Here is a 25984-nt window from a genome sequence, read left to right as displayed (position 1 = left end):
GTTATTAGTGTTTCATAAATGGGAATAGTTTCAATCTGTAGAAAATACATCCTGGTTTCTAACTTCCAGAACCTCTGGGAACGCAGTATATGTGTGTCACACACACACATATATATATACACACACACACACACACTGTGTTATGTATATTTGTTGGTGGTGTTTTTGAGATAAAGTCTCCATCTGTTGCCTAGACTGGAGTGCAGTGGTGCGATCTCAGCTCACTGAAACCTCCACCTCCTGAGTTCAAGTGATTCTCATGCCTCAGCCTCTAGAGTAGCTGGGATCACAGATGTGTGCCACCACATCACCGTGGCCGGCCAGTATATATGTATATTTTTTTTATTGAAAACTTCACGTGTCACAATATTGAATATGTCATTTTCTCTCAGTCATAGATATTATCTTAAGAATTATATACAATGCTGGGGGTGGTGACTCACACCTGTAATCCCAGCACTTTGGGAGAGTGAGGCAGATGGATCACTCAAGGATAGGAGTTTGAGCCTAGCCTGGCCAAACCCCATTTCTACTAAAAAAAATACCAAAATTAGCTGGGCATGATGGTGCATGCCTGTAGTCCCAGTTACTTGGAAAGCTGAGGCAGGAGAATTGCTTCAATCTGGGAGGCAGAGGTTGCAGTGAGCTGAGATTGCACCATTGCACTCAGTTTTGGTGACAGAGCAAGACTCCGTCTCTCAAAAAACTAGTCTCTCCCCAAAGCTTTATCTGTTGTTATGCAATAGTTTTCACTTTGTAACCCCAAAACTTAGTGGTTTACACATCAAACATCTCAGTTTCTGTGGATCAGGCACTCAGGAACAGCCTAGTTTTGCATTTCTACTTCTGGGTCTCTCATGAAGTTATAATCAAGGTCAAGGTGACTGTTGGGGCTGCAGTCATATATATATATATATATATTTTTTGAGACAGTCTCACCCTGTCACCCAGACTGGAGTGCAGTGACGCGATCTCAGCTCACTGAGATTACTGGTACACGCCACCTCACCTAGCTACTTTTTGTATTTTTAATAGAGATGGTGTTTCACCATGTTGGCCAGGCTGGTCTAGAACTCCTGATCTCAGATGATCCGCCCACCTCGGCCTGCCAAAGTGCTGGGAGTACAGGTGTGAGCCACTGCACCTGGTTGCTTTTTTTTTTTTTTTTTTTTTAACCTTTTTAAAATCCACCCTTCTGCACACTGTTGGGTTACAGTCATCTGAAGGCATCACTGGGTCTGGACAATCCATTTCTAAGATTGCTGAGTCTGCAGGCTGTTGACAGGCAGCCTCAGTTCCTCAGTGGCTACTGAGAGAGTTCACTTCTTTGCTACAGGAGCCTCTCCAGAGAGCTGCTGGAATGTCTTTACAACAGGGTAACTTGTTTTATCCAGAACTAATGATCCCAGAGAAAGCCAGGAGGAAGCCACATGCCACTTTTAGACCTAGTCTCAGAAGTTACACTTTGTCCTTTCTGCCACATTCTATTTGTTAGAAATGAGAGTCACTAAGGGCAGGCTGTACTCAAGGTGGTGAACTAAGTTCCACCATTTGAAGAAAGGTAGAGCCAAGGATTTGTGTACAAATTTTGAAAACATTCTTATTCCATATGTCAAGACCCACCTTCAAACATGTAAACTTCTGTGGGCAAAAATTCTTTTTTTTTTTTTTGAGTGCAGGGGTGCAATCTCAGCTCACTGCAACCTCCGTCTCCCAGGTTCAAGCGATTCTCCTGTCTCAGCCTCCCAAGTAGCTGGGTTTACTCATGCCTGCCACCACACCCGGCTAATTTTTTTTTATTTTTTAGTAAAGACGGAGTTTCACCATGTTGGCCAGGCTGGTCTCGAACTCCTGACCTCAAGTGATTGTGGCAAACATTCTATCAGAATGGCCTCCGTGCTTCCTAAGGCTTTCAATTACATCTCATCCATAATTGAGCACCAGATGATTTCTTGTGCCTGCAGGAGATAACCAAATGCCAAAACATCTCCTTGAAATGACGAAGGCAACTCGAATTTCCCATGTGAAAAATCTACCAGGGTAACATTAGTGAGAATTCAGTTTACAAATGATCAGAAATCACAGATACTGTGCTGTTTTCTTAAACTGTGATTCCCCCTGTCCCTGTGACACCAAGATGATAAGACTATTCCAGCAAACAAAAAGCTCATTTGGTGCAAGGACAGGGAATACCCCCAGGTAAGTGTATTTGTTAACCTGTTTTGTAACAAACCATCCCCAAATTGAGTGGTTTATAAAACACATTTATTTGTTCACAGTTGCATGATTTGGGCAGTGCGGGGCAGGCATAGCTCATCTTTCACTGTGGTATGACGTTTTCCTCATGTGGCTACATTCAGCTGCAAGTTCTACTGAGACAGAGTGTCCACGTGGCCTCACCTTGTATATGTGACGCGTTAGCTAGGGTGGTTAGGACAGGTGATAATGCACTGGGCATTTCTCTCAATGTCATCTCTAGACAGGAATAGCTTAGGTCTCTTTATGGTGGTGACGCAGGACTCCGAGGGAGAAATAAACTGCTTCGAAGACCCAATCCCGTTACCGGAACAGCATCTCTTCTATCACATTCTGTTGGTTAAAGCAAATAATAAGGCTAGCCCAAATTTAAAGAGAGAAAATAGATTACACCTGTTCACAGAAGACACAGAAAAAAATAAAATAAAACTAAACCTTTCCTTTAATCCACACAGTGAAATTAAAACAAGTCATGTTTGTTACAATATCTAAGTACAGCTTTCTGCAGGAGCATTTTCCCCAGAGCAAGAAAACTTTATAGAAGCCATGTGGCAAAATGATTTTTATATTCTCAGAAGGGAACTCGGCAGTGAAGAACTTTGGTTTCCGGTGCTTTTTTTGAGGCCAGGAGTCTCTCATATCACTGCAAGCTGGAGTGCAGATCTTGGCTCACTGCAGCTCCCCACCTCGGGTTCCACCATTCTCCTGCCTCAGCCTCCTGAGGCCCCTGACCTCTGGCTAGGTATTATTTTTGAAGCTAGAGACAGGGTTTCACCATGGCCAGCCAGGATAGTCTCAATCCTGCCTGATGACATAATTATCCGCCTGTCTCTGCTAAATGTTGGTACAGGCGTGAAACCACCCGAGCCAACGGTTTTTGAGAGGGTCTCAACTTCTATCTCTCGAGGCTGGAGTGCAGTGGCGTGATCTGGCTGCGGCAGCCTCCATCACCCAGGTTCAAGCAATTCTCCTGCCTCAGCCTCCCAAGTAGCTGGGACTACAAGGACGTGCCACCATGCCCGGCTTTTTTTTTTTTGTATTTTTAGTAGAGACCGGGTTTCACGGTGTTAGCCAGGATGGTCTCGATCTCCTGACCTGACAATCGACCCGCCTTGGCCTTCCAAAGTGCTGGGATTACAGGCATGATCCACCATGCCCGGCCTCCCAGGGTGATATTTGAAAAAAAGAAATACATGGATGGGCCGGGCATGGTTGCTCATTCCAGCGCTTTGGGAGGCTGAGGCAGGAGGATCACTTGAGTCCCTGAGTTCGGGATAAGCCTAGGCAACATAGTGAGACCTCCATCTGTACAAAGCATTTAAAAATCAGCCGGCCGTGGTAGCGCATGCCTGTAGTCCCAGTTACTTGGGTGACTGAGGTAGGAGGATCACTTGAGCCCAGGGGATTGAGGCTGCAGTGAGCCATGATCACACCACTGCATTCCAGCCTAGGTGACAGAGGGAAACCCTGTCTCAAAACAACAACAAGAAGAAGTTTGTGTGTAAGGTTTTAGGTTAGTTGCAGTGAGAAGTACAAAACGAAATACTACCTTCATTTTTAACACCTGTAATCTCAGCACTTTGGGAGGCCAAAGCAGGAGGATCTCTTGAGCTCTGGAGTTTGAGACCAACCTGGCAACATAGCAAGACCTTGTCTCTACAAATAAAAAAATTAGCTCGGCGAGGTGGCTCACTCCGGTGGTCCTAGATCCTCAGGAGGCTGAGGTGCGAGAATCACCTGAGCCTGGCTGGTCAAGGCTTCAGTGAGCCATGATTGCACCATTGCACTCCAACCTGGCCAACAGAGCAAGATGCCTTCTCAAAAAAAAAAAAAAGATAAAACATGGTAATACAAATTCAATTACTCAATTTTGACGATGTCAAGTCAGTTAATAAAAGCACTATACTCAGCCTAGGCAACACAGTGAGACCCTGTCTCTACAAAAAATTTTAAAAATTAGCTAGAAGTGGTGGCATATGCCTGTAGTCCCAGATACTCAGGAGGCTGAGGCAGGAGAATGGCATGAGACCAGGAGTTCGAGGCTGCAGTGAACCATGATGGCACCACTGCACTCCAGCCTGAGCAACGGAGCAAGACCCTGACTTAAAAAAATAAAATAAGAAAGCACTTTACCATTCATAACATTTGTTTACAAAGCCCTATGAGTAAGCAAGATTTGTCACTTTTATGGTTGTATCTTTTGATAACATATCAACATAAAGCAAAAATATTTTACAACTTCAGTGCACTAAAACATCTATATTTCTTTTCCGAGACGTTTCCATAGGATACCTAGTTTTTAGTTAGAGGATGATTATGGATAGGCTAACATCTTTTCACATAGTAGCTACAATTATTCCTGTTAGGTAATAGGGATTGAGGCAATTTAGGAATTTAACTTTACATAAGGCTCGTTCAACCACACTGATTATTTGTACCCAAGTAACAGAACCATTTAAGAATGATGGGAAAGTTTGGTCAAATATTTATTTATTTATTTATTTATTTATTTATTTTTGAGACAGAGTCTCACTCTGTTGCCCAGGGTGGCATGCAGTGGCGTGATCTCGGCTCACTGCAACCTCTGCCTCCCAGGTTCAAGTGATTCTCCTGCCTCAGCGTCCCGAGTAGCTGGGATTATAGGTCTGTACCACGACGCCCAGCTAATTTTTGTATTTTTAATAGAGATGGGTTTTTACCATGTTGGCCAGGCTGATCTTGAACTCCTAACCTCAAGTGATTCATCCGCCTCGGCCTCCCAAAGTGCTGGGATTACAGGTGTAAGCCACTGCGCCTGGCCGTTTTTCTGACTTTTTAATGATGGCCGTTTTTGCAGGAGTAACGTGGTATCTCCCTGTGGTATTAACTTGCATTTCTTTGATGATCAGTGATGTTGAGCATTTTTTCATGTATTTGTTGGCCATTTGAATATCTCTTTTGAGAAATATTTATTCATGTCCTTTGCCCATTTTTTGATGGCATTATTTTTTTTCTTGCTGATTTGAGTTCCTTGTAGATTGTGGATACTTGTCTTTCTTCCGATGCATAGTTTGCAAATATTTTCTCTTATTCTGTGGTTGTCTGTTTCTTTCTTTTGCTGTGCAGAAGCTTTTTAGTTAAATTAGGTCCCATTGATGTATTTTTGTTTTTGCTGCATTTGCTTTTGGGGTCTTAGTCATGAATTCTCTGCTTGGGCTGATTGTTAGACGAATATTTATTGAGCACCAACCATATATGACAAACCATGTACTAGGTGCTGGGAATACAATGGAGAACTTACATGAATCACCAATCACACAAATCTCTTTTTATCTTTTTTTTTTTTTTTTTGCCTTACTTGAGAATTTGGGTTTTTGAGTAAACGCCATTATTCCCTTTTTTTGTTTTAGCACACTTTTATGTCTCAACCACCTAACGCACTGCTGCCCTGAGCAACCCGGAGGGGCCGGTTCCTGCACTTCGGCCAACACAACCTAAACCCCAACACGCCGAGGACGAATAAAGGCCAACCAACTTCCAACCACCCAGTACAAACGTCGACAGACATTTGTAGATGAGGCCTTGTCAAAATTCAGAGGTGTCCTACGTCTGCTTTCCCAATGAGACAGTTCCTTTTTGTTTGTCTCAGAGACTGGGAATTTTTTTTTTTTTTTAAAGACTGTAGGCAGAAAAAACACCCCAACCGGCTGTTGGGACAATCAAACGGGTCTAAGAAAATTCAGCCAATGAGAGTGCGAGAGTGCCTCTGTGTTGGCCAATGAGAAGAGCGCGCCGTGCGCAGGGCCGCCCAATGGGGCGCAAGCGACGCGGTATTTGAATCCTGGAACAAGGCTACAGCGTCGAAGATCCGCAGCGCTGCGGGCCCGGAGAGCAGCCCTAACGGCGCCTCGTACGCTAGTGCCCTCCCTTTTCAGTCCGTGTCCCTCCCTGGGCCGGGCTGGCACTCTTGCTTTCCCCGTCCCTCATGGCGCTGCTCCGACGCCCGACGGTGAGTGTGTTCGGCGACCGCTGTCGGAGGCGAGTCCGTTGGCCCCACAGCTCCCCTGTCGCTTCTCTCATTTGCTCCGAGCTTCTCCGTCCCAACTTAGACTGCTTTTCTCTTCTCCGGAGCTCCCCGCTTCGCCCACGTCCCTGGCCCTGCGGCGGGTCGTCTCCTGCCGGCCTCTCCCCGTCTGGATTCCGCCCTCCCTGTGCCCCTCCCTGCTCCGGGGTGGGAGAAGTGTAGGAAAGCGCTTCCGAGATGGCACCTGTCAAGCGAGCCCCCAGAGCACTGGGCCTAGTACTCAGCGAGCGATCCCCAAGTGCTCTTCATTGCCAGAGAGTTATCTACTTACACGTTCCTGGGATTTCCCTCCCCCTTTCTTACAACTCCTTGCCAACTAAGGGATCTGTGGTGGGGGCTGGGAGGAGGACTGGAAGGGTTCTGTAGGCAGTAAAGTGTGCGTGTTTCGTCAGGCAACTGCCAGGCTGTTTTTCTGATTGTTCACATTTCTTTTTGTATAACTTTCCCATTTATTTCTGCACGCTAAGTCTTCCAGGCTACGTTCACTAATACATGGGTTTGTCCCCTTAAAAAATTTATTTACTCAAATGTAATAGAGATTTTTGAATATAGTTTGGACCAACGTGGCAGACTGAGAGAAAAGGGTCCAAATTCATTTATTTCATCCTTGCAGAGATCAAAGTGTTACGGTGTTTTGGGTATTTTTCCTGTGGGCTTGAATTGTGCCGGGACCTACTTTTTTCCTTTGCTGAAAGCTAGAGGGCCCTGACACACCTGAGTTCCATCATCTTGGCTATAAGGTTAGATAAAAGCTGCCAATTTTCCTATCCAGATGAATTTAAATTTAGTCACATTAGCTGGCTTCTACCCATAAGCATTACATTTTCAAACACTTTTTTCAGATTGGTAGTTGCTGCTGGAAAAAGTTGAACAGCCTGACTTTTGAGAATCCTAATAGATTGAACATATTCAGCGTTTAATTAATATCCTTTTGTGGATCTAAGTCCAACTGACAAGTAATTTTTTATAATAATGTATTCTATAACGTTATTTAATAGTCAAAACCTTTCTGTTCAGGGAAGGCCTGAGTTTCCCTTGTCCCTCTATCCTGGTAGATCCACTCAGACCCCTTGTTGGGAGTTTTATTAGAGTCAGGACCCTGAACTCTGAGGGATAGGACATGCTGGTTTTTTGTTTTTTTCTTTTTTAATGAAATGTTTATCACTTCTATAATAAGCTTTTTTTGGTATGAATTGCTTTTCCTAGCAAGTTTTATTTCTAAGCACATTATGTCTAAAGCAGGTTAAAGTCAACTGACAATTTTTATTTCATACAATTCCCACCTTCCCTGAGTTTGGGAGCTAAAACTGTATTATCCAAGGAAACTACTTCCATTCTAAATATCCTTAATATAAGAGAAAATCCATTCTATGGCAGCCTCATTTTAAAAAGCTGCACTTCTAAAAGATCATGCATACAGGAGCATTTCTTATTTGTAAAATGGCATAAGAATCAAAGCTAGTTTAGGTTTTAAACATCTGGTTTTTAAACAACCAGACCTATTATTAACTATTAATATTATAGCTTTATAATTTTTCATCTTAATTTACGTATTACCAAGCTCTGTAAAAGAAGGTTTTTAAGTATATGCCTTTAACTTGCAGGGATCTCTACCAAGTGATGTGGGTACTATGATAAATAATCATTAAATAGTAATAAGCTTTGAAGTTCTCTTACAGGCCCACTTGAATATTCAGAATAGTTTTGCAAGGTTAGTGGGAGGATCTTTATTACAGATAAAGTAGATGGGTGATTTGCCTAATTTAGAGTGATGTTATTAATCACGAATAGCCTTTTTGTAGACTTCCTGAAATGTACCTTTTCCATCTTGCAAATAGATCTTGACGTATTGTCCTTTCCCAAAGCAATTCTAAATTTGAGTATCTAATATTAGCAAAGTATTTCAAATTCTTTCAAGGTTTCATTACCTTTTTTTTTTTTTTTTTTCAGGTGTCCAGTGATTTGGAGAATATTGACACAGGATTTAATTCTAAAGTTAAGAGTCATGTGACTATTAGGCGAACTGTTTTAGAAGAAATTGGAAATAAAGTTACAACCAGAGCAGCACAAGTAGCTAAGGTAACAATGATGAAGACTGAATGTGAATACAGAGGCCGATTCTGTATAGTGCTGAGTCTCACAACACTGGCTGTCTTGCCCTATTCATGTTTCTTTTTCCTTATAGAAAGCTCAGAACACCAAAGTACCAGTTCAACCCACCAAAACAACAAATGTCAACAAACAACTGAAACCTACTGCTTCTGTCAAACCAGTACAGATGGAAATGTTGGCCCCAAAGGTAGGAAGTTCTGAATTTACAAACATATTTAATGAGGTAGCCTGTTTTTAGCCAGACTACAAGGGTGCCGTTATCATTGCTGCACCTTTTAACGAACATTCATAGCTAGAACGCTCCTTTGAAGCAACAGTGTAGGAAATGAGTATATACACCTTTTAAATGATGGTACTTAATTTAACATTATGACCTTGAAGCTGGGCATGGTGGCTTATGCCTGTAATCTCAGCACTTTGAGAGGCTGAGGCAGGAGGGTCACCTGAGGCCAGGAGTTCAAGGCTGCAAGGAGCTATAATTGTGCCACTGCACTCTAGCCTGGACAACGGAGCAAGACCTTGTCTCTGGAAAAATAACAAAAAAAAACAAAAAAAAACTACGACCCTGAATAATAAAGTTAATTACCTTAATAACCAAATAAAGGATGGAGTGGTTGGGCAAATTCATGGAATGAGTGAGATTTTTAGGGGTAGAGAGAAAATGATAGGAAAGGGCACCTTTTTGGAGAACAAAGTAGCAACAAAGATCAAGGTACCAAAGCGGTAATGGACCTATAAGCATGTCCTTTGGTTAAGGAGTCTGAAATACTTAATTGAGTCAGGCGGCTTGTGTGAGGAACCAGAAGGTAAGGCTGGGAAGAAGGTTGCAGTTGGATTTGAAGGTCTTGGGGATTTGAATTTTTATCCCATTAGGCTTGAGGAAACAGAGTTTTGAGGAGTAGAGAAATGATGAAAACAATGTAGGGAGGTAAGTTAGGGGGTATTGCACTTGTCCAAGCAAGAGCTGATGAGCTCGAGCTAGCCCAGATCTTCCCTAAGCGCCTGCCCATACATTAGTATCAATACTGGGTATGAAGAAACAACATCAAATGTGTTAGGATGTCTCAGAACGTCTTTCAGGGCACCATCTTATATTTAGGAAAGAATACTTTGGACACATGGCTTGCATGCAGGAGTGGATCCTTAACCACTTGGATATTAAATAAACCATTTGTGCAGTAGATGAACAAAAAGTAGGAAAGTCAGGAGAGGGCAGTATCTTTGGTAAAGGTATCCTGTTTGGCTTCCGATTTGTTGAGGTAACAGAGGGACATCTGCCTGGAAATGCAGTTGGAAATGTGGCAGCAACATCTGAAGGCAAGGAATGGATTTGTCAGCTTTCTCCACAGAGATGATGGTTGAAAGCATGTTGCTCTTTATGAGAACTAAAGCTTAGAACAAATAGTTGAGATGGGATTTCCTTTAAGAAGCCTTCCCTTGAAAGTTTCTATAATAGTGACCTCCTGAAAGCCAAACCCAAAGGCTGGTATTCAGACCTTGATGTCTTAGCAGTTGTGTAGTGTTTTGCATGTGTAAGGGTTTGAATGTGGTTCCTCCCACATCGCAGGACGGCCATTTGGCAATATATATATATTTTTCAGGGGGACAGAGTCTTGCTCTGTCGCCCAGGCTGCAGTGCAGTGGCTTGATCTCTGCTCACTGCAACCTCCGCCTCCCGGGTTCAAGCGGTTCTCCTGTCTCAGCCTCCCGAGTAGCTGGGATTACAGGTGTGAGCCATCACACCTGGCTAATTTTTTGTATTTTTTAGTAAAACGGGGTTTCACCATGTTGGCCAGGCTGGTCTTGAACTCCTGACCTCAGGTGATCTACCTGCTTCCGCCTCCCAAAGTGCTGGGATTACAGGCGTAAGCCACTGTGCCTGGTGGTAATATATTTCAAATGGTTATTCTCTGTACCCAGTAGGTCTGTTTGTAATCCAAAGAAAATGATCAGAGGGATAATCAAGTACTTTTAAATAGTGCTATGATGAATGTCTCTTATAGAGTAGAGAAGTTCTAGTTAAATCCATTTAAGGAAATACTATGCAGCCATAAATATGATGTTTTAGTAGAATATTTAAAGGCATCAAAATGCTTGTAACATTAAGTGGAAAAATCAGATTATAACAATATATAAAGAGTGCAACCCCAGATTTCCTTTTAAAATGTACATTTGTATGCAGAATATTGAAGGGTAGTTATTTTTGAGTATTATGTTGGACTTAAGATTGACTTGCATTTTCTTCCTTAAAACTTCAGACTTTTACCATGGGTACCTATTACTGTTCAAGTTAGAGAAGAAGAAAAGAAGACTTTTTTTTTTTTTTTTTTTTTAAAGCAAAGAGCTCAAATATGAAAGAAACAAAGAGAAAAATAGTTTCCTCCTGTGACCTCCATAACTTCACCCTTTTTGTGTTTCCTTTAATCCTTGGCTGACTCCTTTTTCTCTTGCTTCCTGGCAAAATTGAGGCCACTGTTTGTTTGAGATAAAGCATTATGGACCTGTAGCTCAGTTCATATAAAAATCAGTTCCAGGATTGAAACATATAGCTACATGTTCTAGATTTAGAAGTTATCAGGAATTAATGAACAACAGTTACTTCCAATTCAAATACATTTCCCTCTGAGAAAGACAGTAGTGAAGGAATCTCTAAGTCCATGATTTAGGTAGAGCCACACCTTCTAGCAGGTGAATCCCTCTGCCTGCATGTCTCTGGTCAGCTCTCTGGCTTTTACTTTGTCACCTGCTCTATCTGCAGGGTTATCACTGTTCTTTAGAGCCAATCCCTGGAGGTGTGGAAATACCACTTGAGTGCATGGGTTTCTAGCAATTTTCCTGGAAAGATGATAACATAAGCCATGTGTCCATTGTGTCCATGATAGGAGATGTTCCCTGTCTTCTAACCAAATTTATACCATCCTTTCTGCAAAACTGGAGGGCAGGTTTCTCTCTTTGTAGCAGCTGACACAACTGAATCACAAAGTGAGTCCTTGGAAGAGTTCCAGCCCTTTACAGGTAGTCATAGAAGCTTATTATCCTGCAGGTTTTGAAGAAAATGGTGTTTTTTGCTGATTAATGAGGCTTTGGTAAACACAGTAGTTTGAAAGGACAAGGAAGGCTTTTTACTAGTCCCATGTTTGCTGGACACTGGGGAAACAAGTTGAATAAACCATTGACTCTGTCCAGAGGAGCTCCCTGTCAAGTTGGAGAACATAGGAGTAAAAGCATGGCTTTATCTGTCACAGAGAGAGATGCACGCTTATGAGAGGTATACTGAGGAGTCATAGCTAGAACAGATTACCTGACCAGATGAGTAGGATCTTATAAAGGGTCTTACAATAATTAAATTATGTTGGAGTTCACAATGAATGCTTTCAAGTAATTCTAAATTAAGGGCCAGTGCAAGAATCTTTGTCTTAACCTAGTGGCTTTTGTTGTTGATTGCTTCATTGATGGACGAGATCTCATTGTGTTGCCCAGGTTCAACTCAAACTCCTATGCACAAGCGATCCTCCCACCTCAGGCTCCCAAAGTGCTGGGATCACAGATGTGAGCCACCACACCCTGCCCCTGTTGGCTTTTGGATATGGCTAAACTCAGTTGCACTTCTGAATAGGAGCCAGAAAAACATTCGAAACTGCTATGATAGCACATGATAACCTCTGGCTCCTCAAACCAGACTTTTTGGTATTGACTGCCCTTCCAGGGGTGGGTGATAATGCTTGTCCTTGAAAAAGCTAACCTTCATCTGAAGCTGCATCTACTTATTACAATGCAAATCTGATTCCAGTCACTTGCTAAACTCCTTCAGTTGTTGCACCTTACCTTTGGATAAAATCTAAGCTTCTTAGCCCGGCTCTTGTTCTGCTTTTCAGCTCATCTTCTCACACCTCACAGGCTATCCTGCTGACATCTCAAATCAATTTGCACTTCCCTGAATTGCCTTGATTTTCTTTGGTTTCCTTTTGCCTGTTCATCTTCCTTAAGGTCTTACCGTCTCTGGTACCCTGGGTACCTCTACTCATTTGTCCTAGCTCCTTGAGGTTTCCAGGTGTCCAACTTCTATTCTGTTCTATGCTATTCTTTCCTTTCCTTTCTTTTTCTTTTTTCTTTTTTTAGACAGAGTCACACTGTATCTCTAGGCTGGAGTGCAGTGGCATAATCACGGCTCACTGCAGCTTTGATCTCCTGGGCTCAGGTGATTCTCCCACTTCAGCCTCCAAGTAGCTGGGACAACAAGAGTGCGCCAACATGCCTGGCTAATTTTTGTATTTTTTGTAGAGGTGAGGTTTTGCCATGTTTCCCAAGCTGGCCTCGAACTCCTGAGCTGAAGCAATACACCTGCTTCAGCCTTCTAAAATGCTGGGATTACAGGTGTGAGCCACCGCACTTGGCCTGGGTTCTCAAATTCTTGAATAAATGGCATGCATGCCTGCATAGCTCTTGCTCACCTGGTCCCACCTCAGTTTTAAGACCTTTGATTTAAGAGGGGAGGACATGTTTTAAACTGCTCTCTGTTGTTGTTGTTGTATCCTCTAAGACTGGAAATTATAATCATTGAGCTTTACTGTAAATTAAAATTATTCTATCATAAAGCCCTCTCTTTTTTTTTTTTTTTTGAGACAGAGTCTCACTCTATTGCCCAGGCTAGAGTGCAGTGGCGCAATCTCGGCTCACTGCAACCTCTGCCTCCCGGGTTCAAGCGATTCTCCTGCCTCAGCCTCCTGAGTAGCTGGGTTTACAGGTGTGCGCCACCACGGGCCCAGCTAATTTTTGTATTTTTAGTAGGGACGGGGCTTCACCACGTTGGTCAGGCTGATCTGAAACTTCTGACCACGCCTGGCTGCCTCCTCTTTTTAAAAAATATTTTATTACCTTAATATATATTTGTATAGCTTAGCATCTTAATAGGTTTTACTTGGAGAAGTACTTCTTTTTAAAAGCAATGATTTGGCCGGGTGCGGTGGCTCACGGCTGTAATCCCAGCACTTTGGGAGGCCACGGTGGGCAGATCATGAGGTCAGGAGATCGAGACCGTCCTGGCTAACACGGTGAAACCCCATCTCTACTAAAAATATAAAAAATTAGCCGGGCATGGTGGCAGGCGCCTGTAGTCCCAGCTACTCTGGAAGCTGTGGCAGGAGAATGGCGTGAACCCAGGAGGCGGAGCTTGCAGTGAGCCGAGATTATGCCACTGCACTCCAGCCTGGGGGACAGAGTGAGACTCCATCTCAAAATAAATAAATAAATAAAATTTTAAAAAGCAATGATTTATTTATATTTCATTAATAAATGCTTGTTTTAACGACTTTATAAATTTTTAATTTGTGTAATTTTTATAAATAATTACCCAGTCAGCATAGGAAAGTGAAATACTGAGTTGTGTACTTGCTCAGTCTTTGCTCCCTTCACCTATTTTATTTATAGACTGGAATATGCTTTTCTCCTTTTTAGTTGCCAGTCTTTCAATTTAGAATAAATTAGTGAAGAGAAGAAAACATTATACTGCAGAAGAGGCTGCTACTAAAGTAGCTCCAATAATCTTTGAACCCAGGTGGTCAAGTTTCTTTCATTTATTGAGCACCTACTACGTATCAGGGATTATATTGATGTTTGAGGTACCTTAGTGGGCAAAACCAATTAAATAAACGTAAGCTTTTAGAGCTTACATTCTGGCAGAGGTAAACAGATAATAATACACATACTATATAAACTATAGAATTTTAGAAGTATAGGTTTTATGAGAAAAAACAGAGATGAGACATATGGGTAGGGTGGGAGGACAGGGATTGGAGACAGGTGATAATTTTGTTTTTTGTTTGTTTATTTGGTTGGTTTTGAGGTGGAGTCTTGCTCCGTCCAGCCCAGGCTGGAGTGCAGTGGCATGATCTTGGCTCATTGCAACCTCTGCCTCCCAGGTTCAAGCTGTTCTCCTGCCTCAGCCTCCTGAGTAGCTGGGACTACAGGGGGGCACCATCACACCCAGCTAATTTTTGTATTTTTAAAGAAGAGATGGGGTTTTGCCATGTTGACCAGGCTGGTCTTGAACTCCTGGGCTCAAGCCATCCACCTGCCTTGGCATGAGCCACTGTGCCTGGCCAGATAATTTTAAATAGGAATCAGGATAGACCCCATTGAGAATGTAACATTTAACCAAAACTTGAAGAAAGTAAGGGAATTACCCATATGGACATAGGGGCAAGAGCTTTCTGGGTAAGAAGAACCTGGTTTGAGTGGAGCAGTCAGGGGAGAGAAGCAGGAGATGGGTCAGCGAGGGAAGTGGGGAGGGCCAGATTATATAAGGTCTGTAGGCCATTGGGAGGACTTAAGTTTTCAGTTTGAGTGAAATTAGTTTTAAACAGATAAGTGTCTCTTGAAGAACTTCACATACGTTATCTTGAATTATTCACCTCTTGGTATGAAATTTGTTTTGTCTTCAACATATTTCAAATGTGCTTATGATATTGATATTTAAGCCAGTTGGCTCTGCATGTATTTGTGGTTAAGGCTTCTCCTACATGTGCCTTAATTTTTTGGTGTAGGGTCCTTCTCCCACACCTGAGGATGTCTCCATGAAGGAAGAGAATCTCTGCCAAGCTTTTTCTGATGCCTTGCTCTGCAAAATCGAGGACATTGATAATGAAGATTGGGAGAACCCTCAGCTCTGCAGTGACTACGTTAAGGATATCTATCAGTATCTCAGGCAGCTGGAGGTGGGTGGGTCTTTGTGTTTTGGTTGTATAAGCAATGTGGAATTTATCACACAGCTGGGAAGGAAACAAGGTCAGCTTTTTAAACTTTTGATTCTACCCACAGGTTTTGCAGTCCATAAACCCACATTTCTTAGATGGAAGAGATATAAATGGACGCATGCGTGCCATCCTGGTGGACTGGCTGGTGCAGGTCCACTCCAAGTTTAGGCTTCTGCAGGAGACTCTGTACATGTGTGTTGCCATTATGGATCGATTTTTACAGGTAGGTGTGGCTTCAGGGACTTCACGCCAGTGGCTCATTGAACATTGCATTTATGCTTGGGAGACAGAAAACTAAAGTGGGTACTTCTGAAAAAAAGACCAAAAATCAAATTATGAGAAGCCAAAGAACTTTAGGGACTAAAAAGGGAAGTAATCCAAATGTGTCAAGCCTTTGATGATGCTGACCAATATTGGGCATTTCTGTAAGACCAGTCAACTAAAAAGCACTTGGGGGAAATATTGCATTGCCACAATCCTTCATCAGAGGAATATACCATCAGTTGGGCTGGAAGTCCATCTGAAGCCTGTAGTGCCTTTGGATGCTGGTTTTCTGGGTCTGCTTGCACAATTTCCATAGTTTGGTGCTCTTTGGTGTTAAGTTTTAAGTTTCCTCTTCTGAAAAATAATGAGTTTGGCTAGAGAACCTCCACATTTCCAGCCAACTATGGCATTGAATCACTGTAGAAGAAGCAGGTGGAAGAAGAAGGTGCTTTTTTTAAAGGAGCAGGGGTGTGTGTGGAGTGGACTGAGAATGTAGTGTAATAAAGAGTAATATAAGAAAATGAGAGGCAAAAATAATCTTCAGCATATTTATCAGTGAGTAATGCACAGCCCCTGACCTGTTAGAAGAGAAAGCAGATATAAATCGCCAGTGTGTTATCTACCGAACAATAGCCCTGCAGATAAGGATTTATTTATTTAAAGTCAACATTCAGGATAGGGGTTTAAGTCAGGCACAAATTCTGTCCAAACAATGTAATAAAAATTACTTTACAATAATGGCCCTAAGATACTACAAAATCCCAGGTAGTACGCATTCCTCTTTGGGCAGGAAAGCACAACAATATTTTATTTTTTATTTTTTTGAGACAGGGTTTTATTCTGTCGTTGCCCACGCTGGAGTGTAGTGACACAATCTGGGCTCACTGTAGCCTCAACTTCCTGGGCTCAATCAATCCTTCTGCCTCAGCTTCCTAAGAAGCTGTGATTATAGGCGTATGCTACCACACCCAGCTAAGTTTTTGATTTTTTATAGAGATGGGGTTTTGCCATGTTGCCCAGGCTGGTCTCAAACTCCTTAGCTCAAGTGATCCGCCCACCTCGGCCTCCCAAAGTGTTGGGATTATAGGCATGAGCCACTGTGCCCAGCCATGGTAGATTTTTAATAATGAGAGTTGAAGCAAGAAAAGCGCAGAGTCCCAGTTTGGGAGGGGAAAAAAAAAAGCAATTAAGGGAAACACTTTACCTAGCCTGAGAGTCTCCCTGACTCCAAAGCATTAGTGAAAGATTTTCTTTTTTTATTTTTTTTTTTTTTGAGACGGAGTCTCGCGCTGTGTCACCCAGGCTGGAGTGCAGTAGCGCGATCTCGGCTCACTGCAAGCTCCGCCTCCCAGGTTCACGCCATTCTCCTGCCTCAGCCTCCGAGTAGCTGGGACTACAGGCGCCCGCCACCACGCCCGGCTAGTTTTTTTGTATTTTTAGTAGAGACGGGGTTTCACCATGTTAGCCAGGATGGTCTCGATCTCCTGACCTCATGATCCACCCGCCTCGGCCTCCCAAAGTGCTGGGATTACAGGCTTGAGCCACCGCGCCCGGCCTAGTGAAAGATTTTCTAAGCTGAATAATGGGTGTGCTTTTGGTAAGGATTAAGGAAATTAGCCATCCATTAAATTCTCACTTTTTTTCTTTGGCCTCATCTCTATTCCGACCATGCTTAGTGTGTCAGGTCAGGGCTGCCACAGATACTCAAGTCAGCATGAAGTTGTGGGAAGAGTGACTAGGAGCTTGGTATTCAGGCTTGAATTCTTCCCTTCTTGGCAACTGAATGATCTTGGCATGGTGTCTGAATCTGTTCTCAGGACATCTATTTGTAATTGAGGAATAAAATATGTCCTTCCTAGGATTTTTATGAGGATTAGATGAGACAGTATGTTAGAATCTTAGCACTGTGCCTAGCACACAGTACTCAATTACAGATAGCTGTCATGATCAGTGGTGGAACAGTCAGGTCTCCTGTGCCCTTATGAGGGCCATGAGCAAAGACAATGTGCACGTTTCCAGGACTGGGTTCCCTTTCCTCTTTTCCCACCCAAAGCTTCGCTCTTCTTGTTAGGTGTGACTTTTGATACGTTAATTTTGCATTAGGTTCAGCCAGTTTCCCGGAAGAAGCTTCAATTAGTTGGGATTACTGCTCTGCTCTTGGCTTCCAAGTATGAGGAGATGTTTTCTCCAAATATTGAAGACTTTGTTTACATCACAGACAACGCTTATACCAGTTCCCAAATCCGAGAAATGGAAACTCTAATTTTGAAAGAATTGAAATTTGAGTTGGGTCGACCGTTGCCACTACACTTCTTAAGGCGAGCATCAAAAGCCGGGGAAGTAAGTGCCTCCAACTCTGTAAGAGACTGTTTTTGCTTGGTGTCTCGTCCTAGAAACCTTCACCTAATTAAAGGAAAGCTTATTAATTTATAGGACGCATCCTTTAGATAAGTCTTAATGCTTACCTCATCAGTTCTTAAGAGATAGGCCTCATGATCTATGTTTACAACATAGTGTGGAATAGAGTAATTCTTCAGAAGGATAAGTGAGTTAAGTGAATTGGAGTTCCTAGGCTTCATGCAGACTTTTGCAAGATAGTAATTACAGTTGTGATTCTTACTGTCCGTTGCTGTTGTTTCTTAGGTTGATGTTGAACAGCACACTTTAGCCAAATATTTGATGGAGCTGACTCTCATCGACTATGATATGGTGCATTATCATCCTTCTAAGGTAGCAGCAGCTGCTTCCTGTTTGTCTCAGAAGCTTCTAGGACAAGGAAAATGGGTGAGTGGTGGATTTAAGAAGAAATTAATTAGGCTATATTTTAGTCCCTCATAATATGAAAGGCCTTAGCATTTTTACAACACTGTCATTGAAGCAATTGGTTTGGTTTTGTTATTGACACAGGGTCTCTGTCGTGTAGGCTGGAGTGTGGTGGTGCCATCACAGCCCACTGCAGCCTTGACCTCCCAGGCTCAAGTGATCCTCCTACCACAGCCTCCCGAGTAACAGGGACTACAGGCATGCATGACCATGCCTCGCTAATTTTTGTAATTTTTTTGTAGAGACAGGGTTTTGTCATGTTGCCTAGGGTAGCCTTGAACTCGGCTCAAACAGTCTACCCACCTTAGCCTCCCAAAGTGCTAGGATTTCAGGTATGAGCCACTATGCCTAGCCTGAAGCAACTGTTTAAAGTTCAAAGGCCTAAAGGAAAGCTGCTTGCAGAGGGGCGTGGGGGTTTGTGCTTATAGTTCTAGTTACTTGGGAGGCTGAAGGAGGAGGATCATTTGAGCTCAGGCTCAGTTCAAGTCTAGCCTGGGGAACATAGAGAGACCCCTGTCTCTTGGGAGAGAAAGCAAGCAAGCTACTTGGAACAGTTCAAATAGAAGTGAGTTGACTATATATACCAGGGTGCATGTATGCATTATAGAGTTGTACAGAATGAGGAAGGCCACTAAGAACTGACAATTTCTTAGATATTATGTTAAGTGAAAAAGTTGTCAAGCACACGAGACAAAGGAAGGCCAAGGCCTGACTGATTTAGCCAGTAAGAATAGAATGAGCCACTTGTAGATTCAGAAGAGTAGCCAAGGTTGGCAGCTCCCTGGGTCTTTGTTTCACATGGCAAAAAGGATAATGTGGAAACAAATGGAGCTGGATGGCTGCAGTGCAAGCCACAGGTACACTGCTGTGGAGAAGCCAGTTGTAGATGACTGCTAAGCAGTCTTCTAGTCTGCAGGTATACCCTGAAAGCAGCACAGCTGAAAACTTCATCAGAACCTAGGGGATAAGAAGCTGTCTTGGCCGGGTGTCATGCCTGTAATCCCAGCACTTCGGGAGGCCAAGGTGGGCAGATCATCTGAGGTCAGGAGTTTGAGACCAGCCTGGCCAACATGGCAAAACCCCCGTCTCTACTAAAAATACAAAAATTAGCCAGGCATGTTGGTAGGTGCCTGTAATCCAAGCTACTCGGGAGGCCTAGGCATAAGAATCACTTGAACCCGGGAGACAAAAGTTGCATTCAGCTGAGATCGTGCCAGTGCACTCTAGCCTGGGGGATAGGGCGAGACTCTGTCTCAAAAAAAAAAAAAAAAAAAAAAATAGAAGAAACTGTCTGGTGACAGCCTCCCAGAGGAGATAGGGAGGTGAATGGGAGATGGCTGGGCCGCAGCTCTGCCCACACCTGCCATCCCCTCCTTTTCCAGGAGGATCACAAAGCATTTTGCCAGGACCAATCAGCTGTGGTTCAGGCCTTGGCCTGTCCTATATGGATATAGGCAAGGTCACCAGGGCAACATGGTGGAGCTGTTCACCTAAACAATGTATATTGTAGTTTACATTTTATGCAAGAAAGTGTGTGTGTCTGTATGTATATATATTTATATATTTGTTTAATTTTTTGGTACAGGAGAAATAAACCAGAAAGAATGAAAGTGGATACTATGGGGTTCTGTGGAACAGGGTGGAGGTTGAGGATGAGAGGGCTTCTGATTGTAACCTTTTATTGACTTTATAATACAGTGTAACTTTTTTGATTTTTGAACAATGTAAATATTTTATGCAAACTTTAAATTGTAATTAAGTGGAAATAAACAATGTAACCACATGTGAAACTGGTAACAGAACACAGAGGAAAGAATTAATTTAAGTACTTGTTGCTTGAGCTCAGGAGTTCGAGCCCAACCTGGGTAGCATAGCAAGACCCCCATCTCTACAAAAAATTTAAAAATTAGCTGAGTATGGTGGTGCACACCTGTAGTCCTAGTTACTCAGGAGGCTGAGGCAGGAGGATTGCTTGAGCCTGGGAGTTCAAGGGTGAAGTAGCTATGATCATGCCACTGCACTCCAACCAGGGCAACAGAGCAAAACCCTGTCTCAAAAAAAGAAAAAAAAAAAAAGTCTGTAACCTGAACACAGCATTCTGACTGAGCATCCTTAGTGGGATTTAAAGTATGACAAAACAAAGGACTAAAGTGGTAACATCAAGTTTACTTAGTAGGTTCATTGTTAATTTGTTGTTATAATTCTGGAACTATTTTATGTGTATTGTAGGATAAAACAAATTTATTCATGTTATTAAGGACTAAAATTTTCACTATAGGAAGAGTTTTTTAAATTATTAATTAGTTAATTTTTTATACAGGGTCTTGCTTTGTCATCCAGGCTGGAGTGTGGTGCTGCTACTAAAGCTCACTGCAGCCTCAATTGCCTGGGCTCAAGTGATCCTCCCACTTCAGCCTCCTGAGTAGCTGGGACCCAGCCACACGCCATCATGCCTGGCTAATTTTAAAGTTTTTTCTAGAGATTGGCTCTTCCTGTGTTGCCCAGGCTGGTCTCGAACTCCTGGGCTCAAGTGATCTTCTCGCCTTGGCCTCCCAAAGTGCTGGGATTACAGACGTGAGCCACTGTGCCTGGCCTAAGAGAGAAAATATTAACAATTAAAAACTAAAGGTTAGTCCTCACGTAGGAAATAGCAAAACAAAAACAAAGGAAAACCCCTATTATGTTTTGAAAATAACGGCAAATTCAGAATAAAGGGTCTCAGAAACAGTGACAACTCAGTAGTAGTGAGCATATTTAGTGCGCACATCTTGGATACTAAATACCATCATCTACTGTCAACTAGGGTTCATTAGTGAAATTGCTGATTTAAGGGCTATGGCAGGGGAAGTACAAGGTAAGCCTAGAAAAATTTGTGCCAGATAGCATACAAATTTTCAAAGATCAATGAGGTCACACCAAAGGACATAGGAGAGCTGGTCATGGCAGCATGTGCCTATAGTCCCAGCTACTCAGGAGGCTGAGGCAGGAGCATCCCTTTAGTCCAGGAGTCTGAGGCTGCAGTGACCTATGATTGCACCACAATAAAATGGGAAGGGAAGGAGGGACATAGGAATGGGCTTGAAAGGGCTCTGGCTGACTGAATTAGAGCATTAAAAAGAAAAATGACAGTAATAGATTGTAGTGTATAAAAAAAAGGATTCATGGGTCCATAATGATACAAAAAATAAAACAGGGGTTCATTTTTAAAAATCGGAATAATTAAAGTAGAATGGTAGAGTTAGAAACCACTAATTTTCAACCTGTAATGTAATAATTTATTCAAGCAAGGTGCATCAATGAATGCAAAAATCACTAGATGGAATAATTTTGGGAAACAAGATTCACATGGTCTCAAATTATCATCCCATAGATACTTGTTAATTCTGTAGCAAAACTGCACATCTATGATGAAGTGGTCTGGTGGTTTCCACCTTCACCCAGTGATTAAGCTCAGCATTGCCATTGGCAGACAACCTGAGTTGCTGTGCCATGTTGTGCAGTAAGATGTATACATTATCACCTATTCATGCTCAAAACGTTTGACATGAATTAAATCATGAGGAAATGTGCAAATCCAGAATGTGAGACATTTTAAAAGCAACTGCCTGGATGCTTAAAAAAATAGTCACTGGTGACAGTGTTTCTTATGTGAGAATGGTGTTATGGATAGGTACAAAAATGTACTTTTTAGAATATGCTTCTGAAATGTTTAGCAGGGATGTGCTGTGATATCTGCAAATTGCTTTCAAATGGCATAGCAAAAATTGTGTGTGAGTATACATATACAGAGAGAGGGAGAAGAGGAAAACGTGGTGCATGTTCATGATTGATCAATCTACATGAAGGATATCTAGAGGGTCATTCTTTCAGTTTTTCTGTAGATTTGGAATTTTTTTTAAATAAAACATTTGAGGCAAAAATGCCACTGATATATGGTACCAATGGCTCATTTTTAGTCACCTTACTCTTAAATGTGCTTTGCTGTCCCAGTTTTCTGAGAATTGATTTCAAAATTCTAGAAATTGTGCATTATTTCAGTTTTTACTCTTGCTTCCTCTTTTTTCCCTTCAAAGTATTTTAGGATTAAGATTAAATTGTGTAGACTGGGCAGTGGCTCATGCCTGTAATCCCAGCACTTTGGGAGGCTGAGGCACGTGGATGACTTAAGGCCAGGACTTTGAGACCAGCCTAGCCAACATGGTGAAACTCTGTCTCTACTAAAAATACAAACTAAACTAAAAATACAAAAATTAGCTGGGTGTGGTGGCACATGCCTGTAGTCTCAGCTACTTGGAAGGCTGAGACACAAGAATTGTCTAAACCCGGAAGGTAGAGGTTGCAGTGAGCCGAGATTGCGCCACTGCACTCCAGCCTGGGCGACAGAACCCAGGCATGGTGGCGCACACCTATAGTTTCAGCTACTAGGGAGATTGAGGTGGGAGGATCACTTAAGCCCAGGATATCAAGGCTGCAGTGAGTTCTGATAGTGCCACTGCACTGCAGCCTGGGCAACAGAGTTAAGACCCGGTCTTCAAAGAAAAAGATTAAATTGTGGTTTAATTTGCCAATAATACCATGCATATGAAAAAAATGTACTTTCGCTTTTAGAATTTTTGTCACAGAATTCTTAAAGTCAGTTGACATACCCTTTTTTTTTTTTTTTTTTTTTTTTTGAGAGGGAGTCTATCTCTGTTCCCCAGGCTGGAGTGCAGTGGTACGATCTTGGTTCACTGCAGCCTCTGCCTCCTGGGTTCTAGCAACTCTCCTGCCTCAGCCTCCTGGGTAGCTGGGATTACAGGCATGTGCCACCACGCCTGGCTAATTTTTGTATTTTTAGTAGAGACGGGGTTTCACCATGTTGGTCAGGCTGGCCTCGAACTCCTGACCTCAGGTGATCTGCCCACCTCAGCCTCCCAAAGTGTTGGGATTACAGGCATGAGCCACCATGCCTGATCTTTTTTTCCTTTTTTTTTTTTTTTTTTAAAGACACGGTCTCACTCTGTTGCCCAGGCTGGAGTGCAATGGCCTTAATAGCTCATTACACCTCAAACTTCTGGGCTCAAGCAATCCTTCCTTCTCAGCTCCTCAAGTAACTGGGACTATAGGTGGACACCACCATCCTTGGCTAATTTTTCATTTTTCATAGATATAGGGTCTCCCAATGTTACACAAACTGGTCTGAAATTCTTAAACTCAAGCAATCCTCTTGCCTTGGCCTCCGAAAGTGCTGGAATTGTAGACATGAGCCACTGGGCCCCACCAATTTATGTATCTTCTTACATGATAAATCCTACTATCAATGGACAGCTGTTCTTTTGCTTGTATTTTACTCTTTGGGAGGCTAGGTCACAAGGCTTGTTGTGGTGTTGTCTGAGTTCTCTCTGTTCTCTGGTGCTTAATTACACAGGGTTCAACAAGAGAATTGTAGGTAGTCCTACCTAGTTCTTCTGGATTTGATAGATTGTTGCTTTTTTAGCACAGTTTATTTCTTATTTCTGAATATCTTTCCCTGACCGACAGTATGTCTGTTTGGGTTCTTGAGCTCATAACAGAGACAGCTGGGGAGGGCTTTGACGCAGGGTTGTGTGAGATGTGGCCAGCACTGTAAAGGGACACTTTGTTTTAAGTGTCTCCTTTTTCATCCCCTTTCAGTGTTGTCACTTGAAGGACTCCTACCGGTGCAACCTCTTTAAAAGATCCTATGGGACCTTTGGCACTTGATTTAGCTAAGAGCTTCACAATGTCTTCATTTAGTCTGGTCTCAGGGCCAGAATCATCTTGCATTTACCAGCTGCTTTAGTGTTGCTGGTACTGTGGGAGTGCTTAGGACTTTGATTGAATTTCCAGAAGGTAAGAATATTTTTGTACAGCTTTTACATAAGTAATGTCATCATGTATGAGATGTGTTCTTCTAAAGAAGCAGAGGTTTTCTCTTTCCCCTCAGTCATGTGTGTCTGCTTCTTGTGTTTCAGAACTTAAAGCAGCAGTATTACACAGGATACACAGAGAATGAAGTATTGGAAGTCATGCAGCACATGGCCAAGAATGTGGTGAAAGTAAACGAAAACTTAACTAAATTCATCGTAAGTACTATTGTTTCTTAAGCTGTGGAATGCTTTAGGTTCTGGGTTTTGTGTATATGTGGGGGGTGTGTGTGTGTGCTGTCATGTAAATATATTAATAACGTGAGACTTTTAGCACAAATCCTTTATCCTTTATATATTTCTGATATAGTATGGTGTAGAGCATACGGATAAACTCTGAGAGCAAACTTTCTTTGAAACAAAATCGATAGGCTAGCCATGTCTAGGCCCAGTTCCTAGTCAGCCAGCCAGTTACTCAATGTGTTGAATTACTCTGTGCTCATACCAGTGTCCTGGGGAGGGCACTTTGCAAGCAGAGAAGGCTGCTCTGCATGGGATTGGGAAGAGAGAGGGCCCACTTCAAATGGCAGTGTGGAAGTAGGATTCAGGTGATGTTACTCAGCCTTTGTCCAGGATCTTTTGAGGCAATGATGGAAAAACACCTAATTAGCAAGCATGGTTAAGAGGGAAGACACCCATTCAGGGGGCATCCTGAGGGCGTGGTGTCTATCTCTGCATGGCCCACCTATGAGGAGGAACCAGAGGAGACTTAGTGCTGTCCTTGTGTGACACCAAACATCAGAGCTCACCAAGTGTGTTGTGGCAAAGAGCAAGGCATTTGAACCTCAGAAGAGTCTCAAGTGTCCTCACAACATGATTTGCTTCATGGTAGCGTACTGTGTGTTCAGTCCTGAGAGGACTGTCTGGGATTTGTTAAGTGCTAGTTGCCACCCTCTTTGATTGTCGGCTATTGCTGCCAGGTCTGGTGAACCTGTTATGTCTGATGGCACTTAGGTGTCATAAACACAGCTCCCCCTCCCATCCCTCTGGTAGCCTATGAGAGGAAGCCTGCTACTCGGACCTTGAAATCATTTGTTCCGATCACCTGTGCTACCAGCTGGGTTTTATTCATTAATGGGGATGGAAGGAAATGGTCAGGCACATATGATGAGCCCAGAGCTTTCACTGGCTTCAGCAATTGGGCATCGTCATTGTGATGGTGATTGTGGCCCGGACCTTTGACAGTTGTGAATTAGACTAGGAATAAGGTACCAGTGGGGGTTCCTGACATGTGCTTAATCACAAATTCTGCAGGCCATCAAGAATAAGTATGCAAGCAGCAAACTCCTGAAGATCAGCACGATCCCTCAGCTGAACTCAAAAGCCGTCAAAGATCTTGCCTCCCCACTGATGGGAAGGTCCTAGGCTGCCATCGCCCCTGGGGATGTGTGCTTCATTGTACCCTTTTTCTTACTGGTTTAGAACTCTTGATTTTGTACATAGTCCTCTGGTCTATCTCATGAAACCTCTTCTCAGACCAATTTTCTAAATATATATTGAGGAAAAATAAAGCGATTGGTTTTTCTTAAGGTATCCCATGTGTATTTATTTGTGTATTCTGTACTGAAGAAATCAGTGAAAGCTTGCTTTGACTAATTTCTTTTTGAGCTATTATGAATAGCATGTAAATTATTGCCATTATGGCTTGGGCAAGACCTTTCTACCATTTTCTCAAATGGAAAAACTAGAACTTGGCCTCAGTGAACACTAAACCTATTCCTAAGCTTCTTGAATACAAATAAGTCTATTATGAAAATTTAAAATGGAAAGATAAACATGACACTTTCCTT

The 25984-nt window shown here is 42.6% G+C and overlaps 1 protein-coding gene across 1 annotated transcript; it reads left to right on the top strand.

Annotated features, from left to right (window-relative positions):
* The first annotated feature begins 5574 nt into the window (after window positions 1–5574).
* On the top strand, window positions 5575–25727 carry LOC101025984 (G2/mitotic-specific cyclin-B2). Its single transcript, XM_003900996.5, has 9 exons — window positions 5575–6244; window positions 8270–8398; window positions 8505–8618; window positions 14974–15144; window positions 15248–15406; window positions 17551–17787; window positions 18091–18231; window positions 24243–24353; window positions 25449–25727. Exons 1-9 carry the CDS (start codon window positions 6221–6223, stop codon window positions 25557–25559), a joined length of 1197 nt encoding a protein of 398 aa, XP_003901045.1. The 5' UTR covers window positions 5575–6220; the 3' UTR covers window positions 25560–25727.
* The last annotated feature ends 257 nt before the right edge of the window (window positions 25728–25984 follow it).

Source organism: Papio anubis, unplaced genomic scaffold, assembly GCF_008728515.1.
Source record: "Papio anubis isolate 15944 unplaced genomic scaffold, Panubis1.0 scaffold117, whole genome shotgun sequence".
NCBI lineage: Eukaryota > Metazoa > Chordata > Mammalia > Primates > Cercopithecidae > Papio > Papio anubis.
This window is presented reverse-complemented; position numbering and strand designations above follow the sequence as displayed.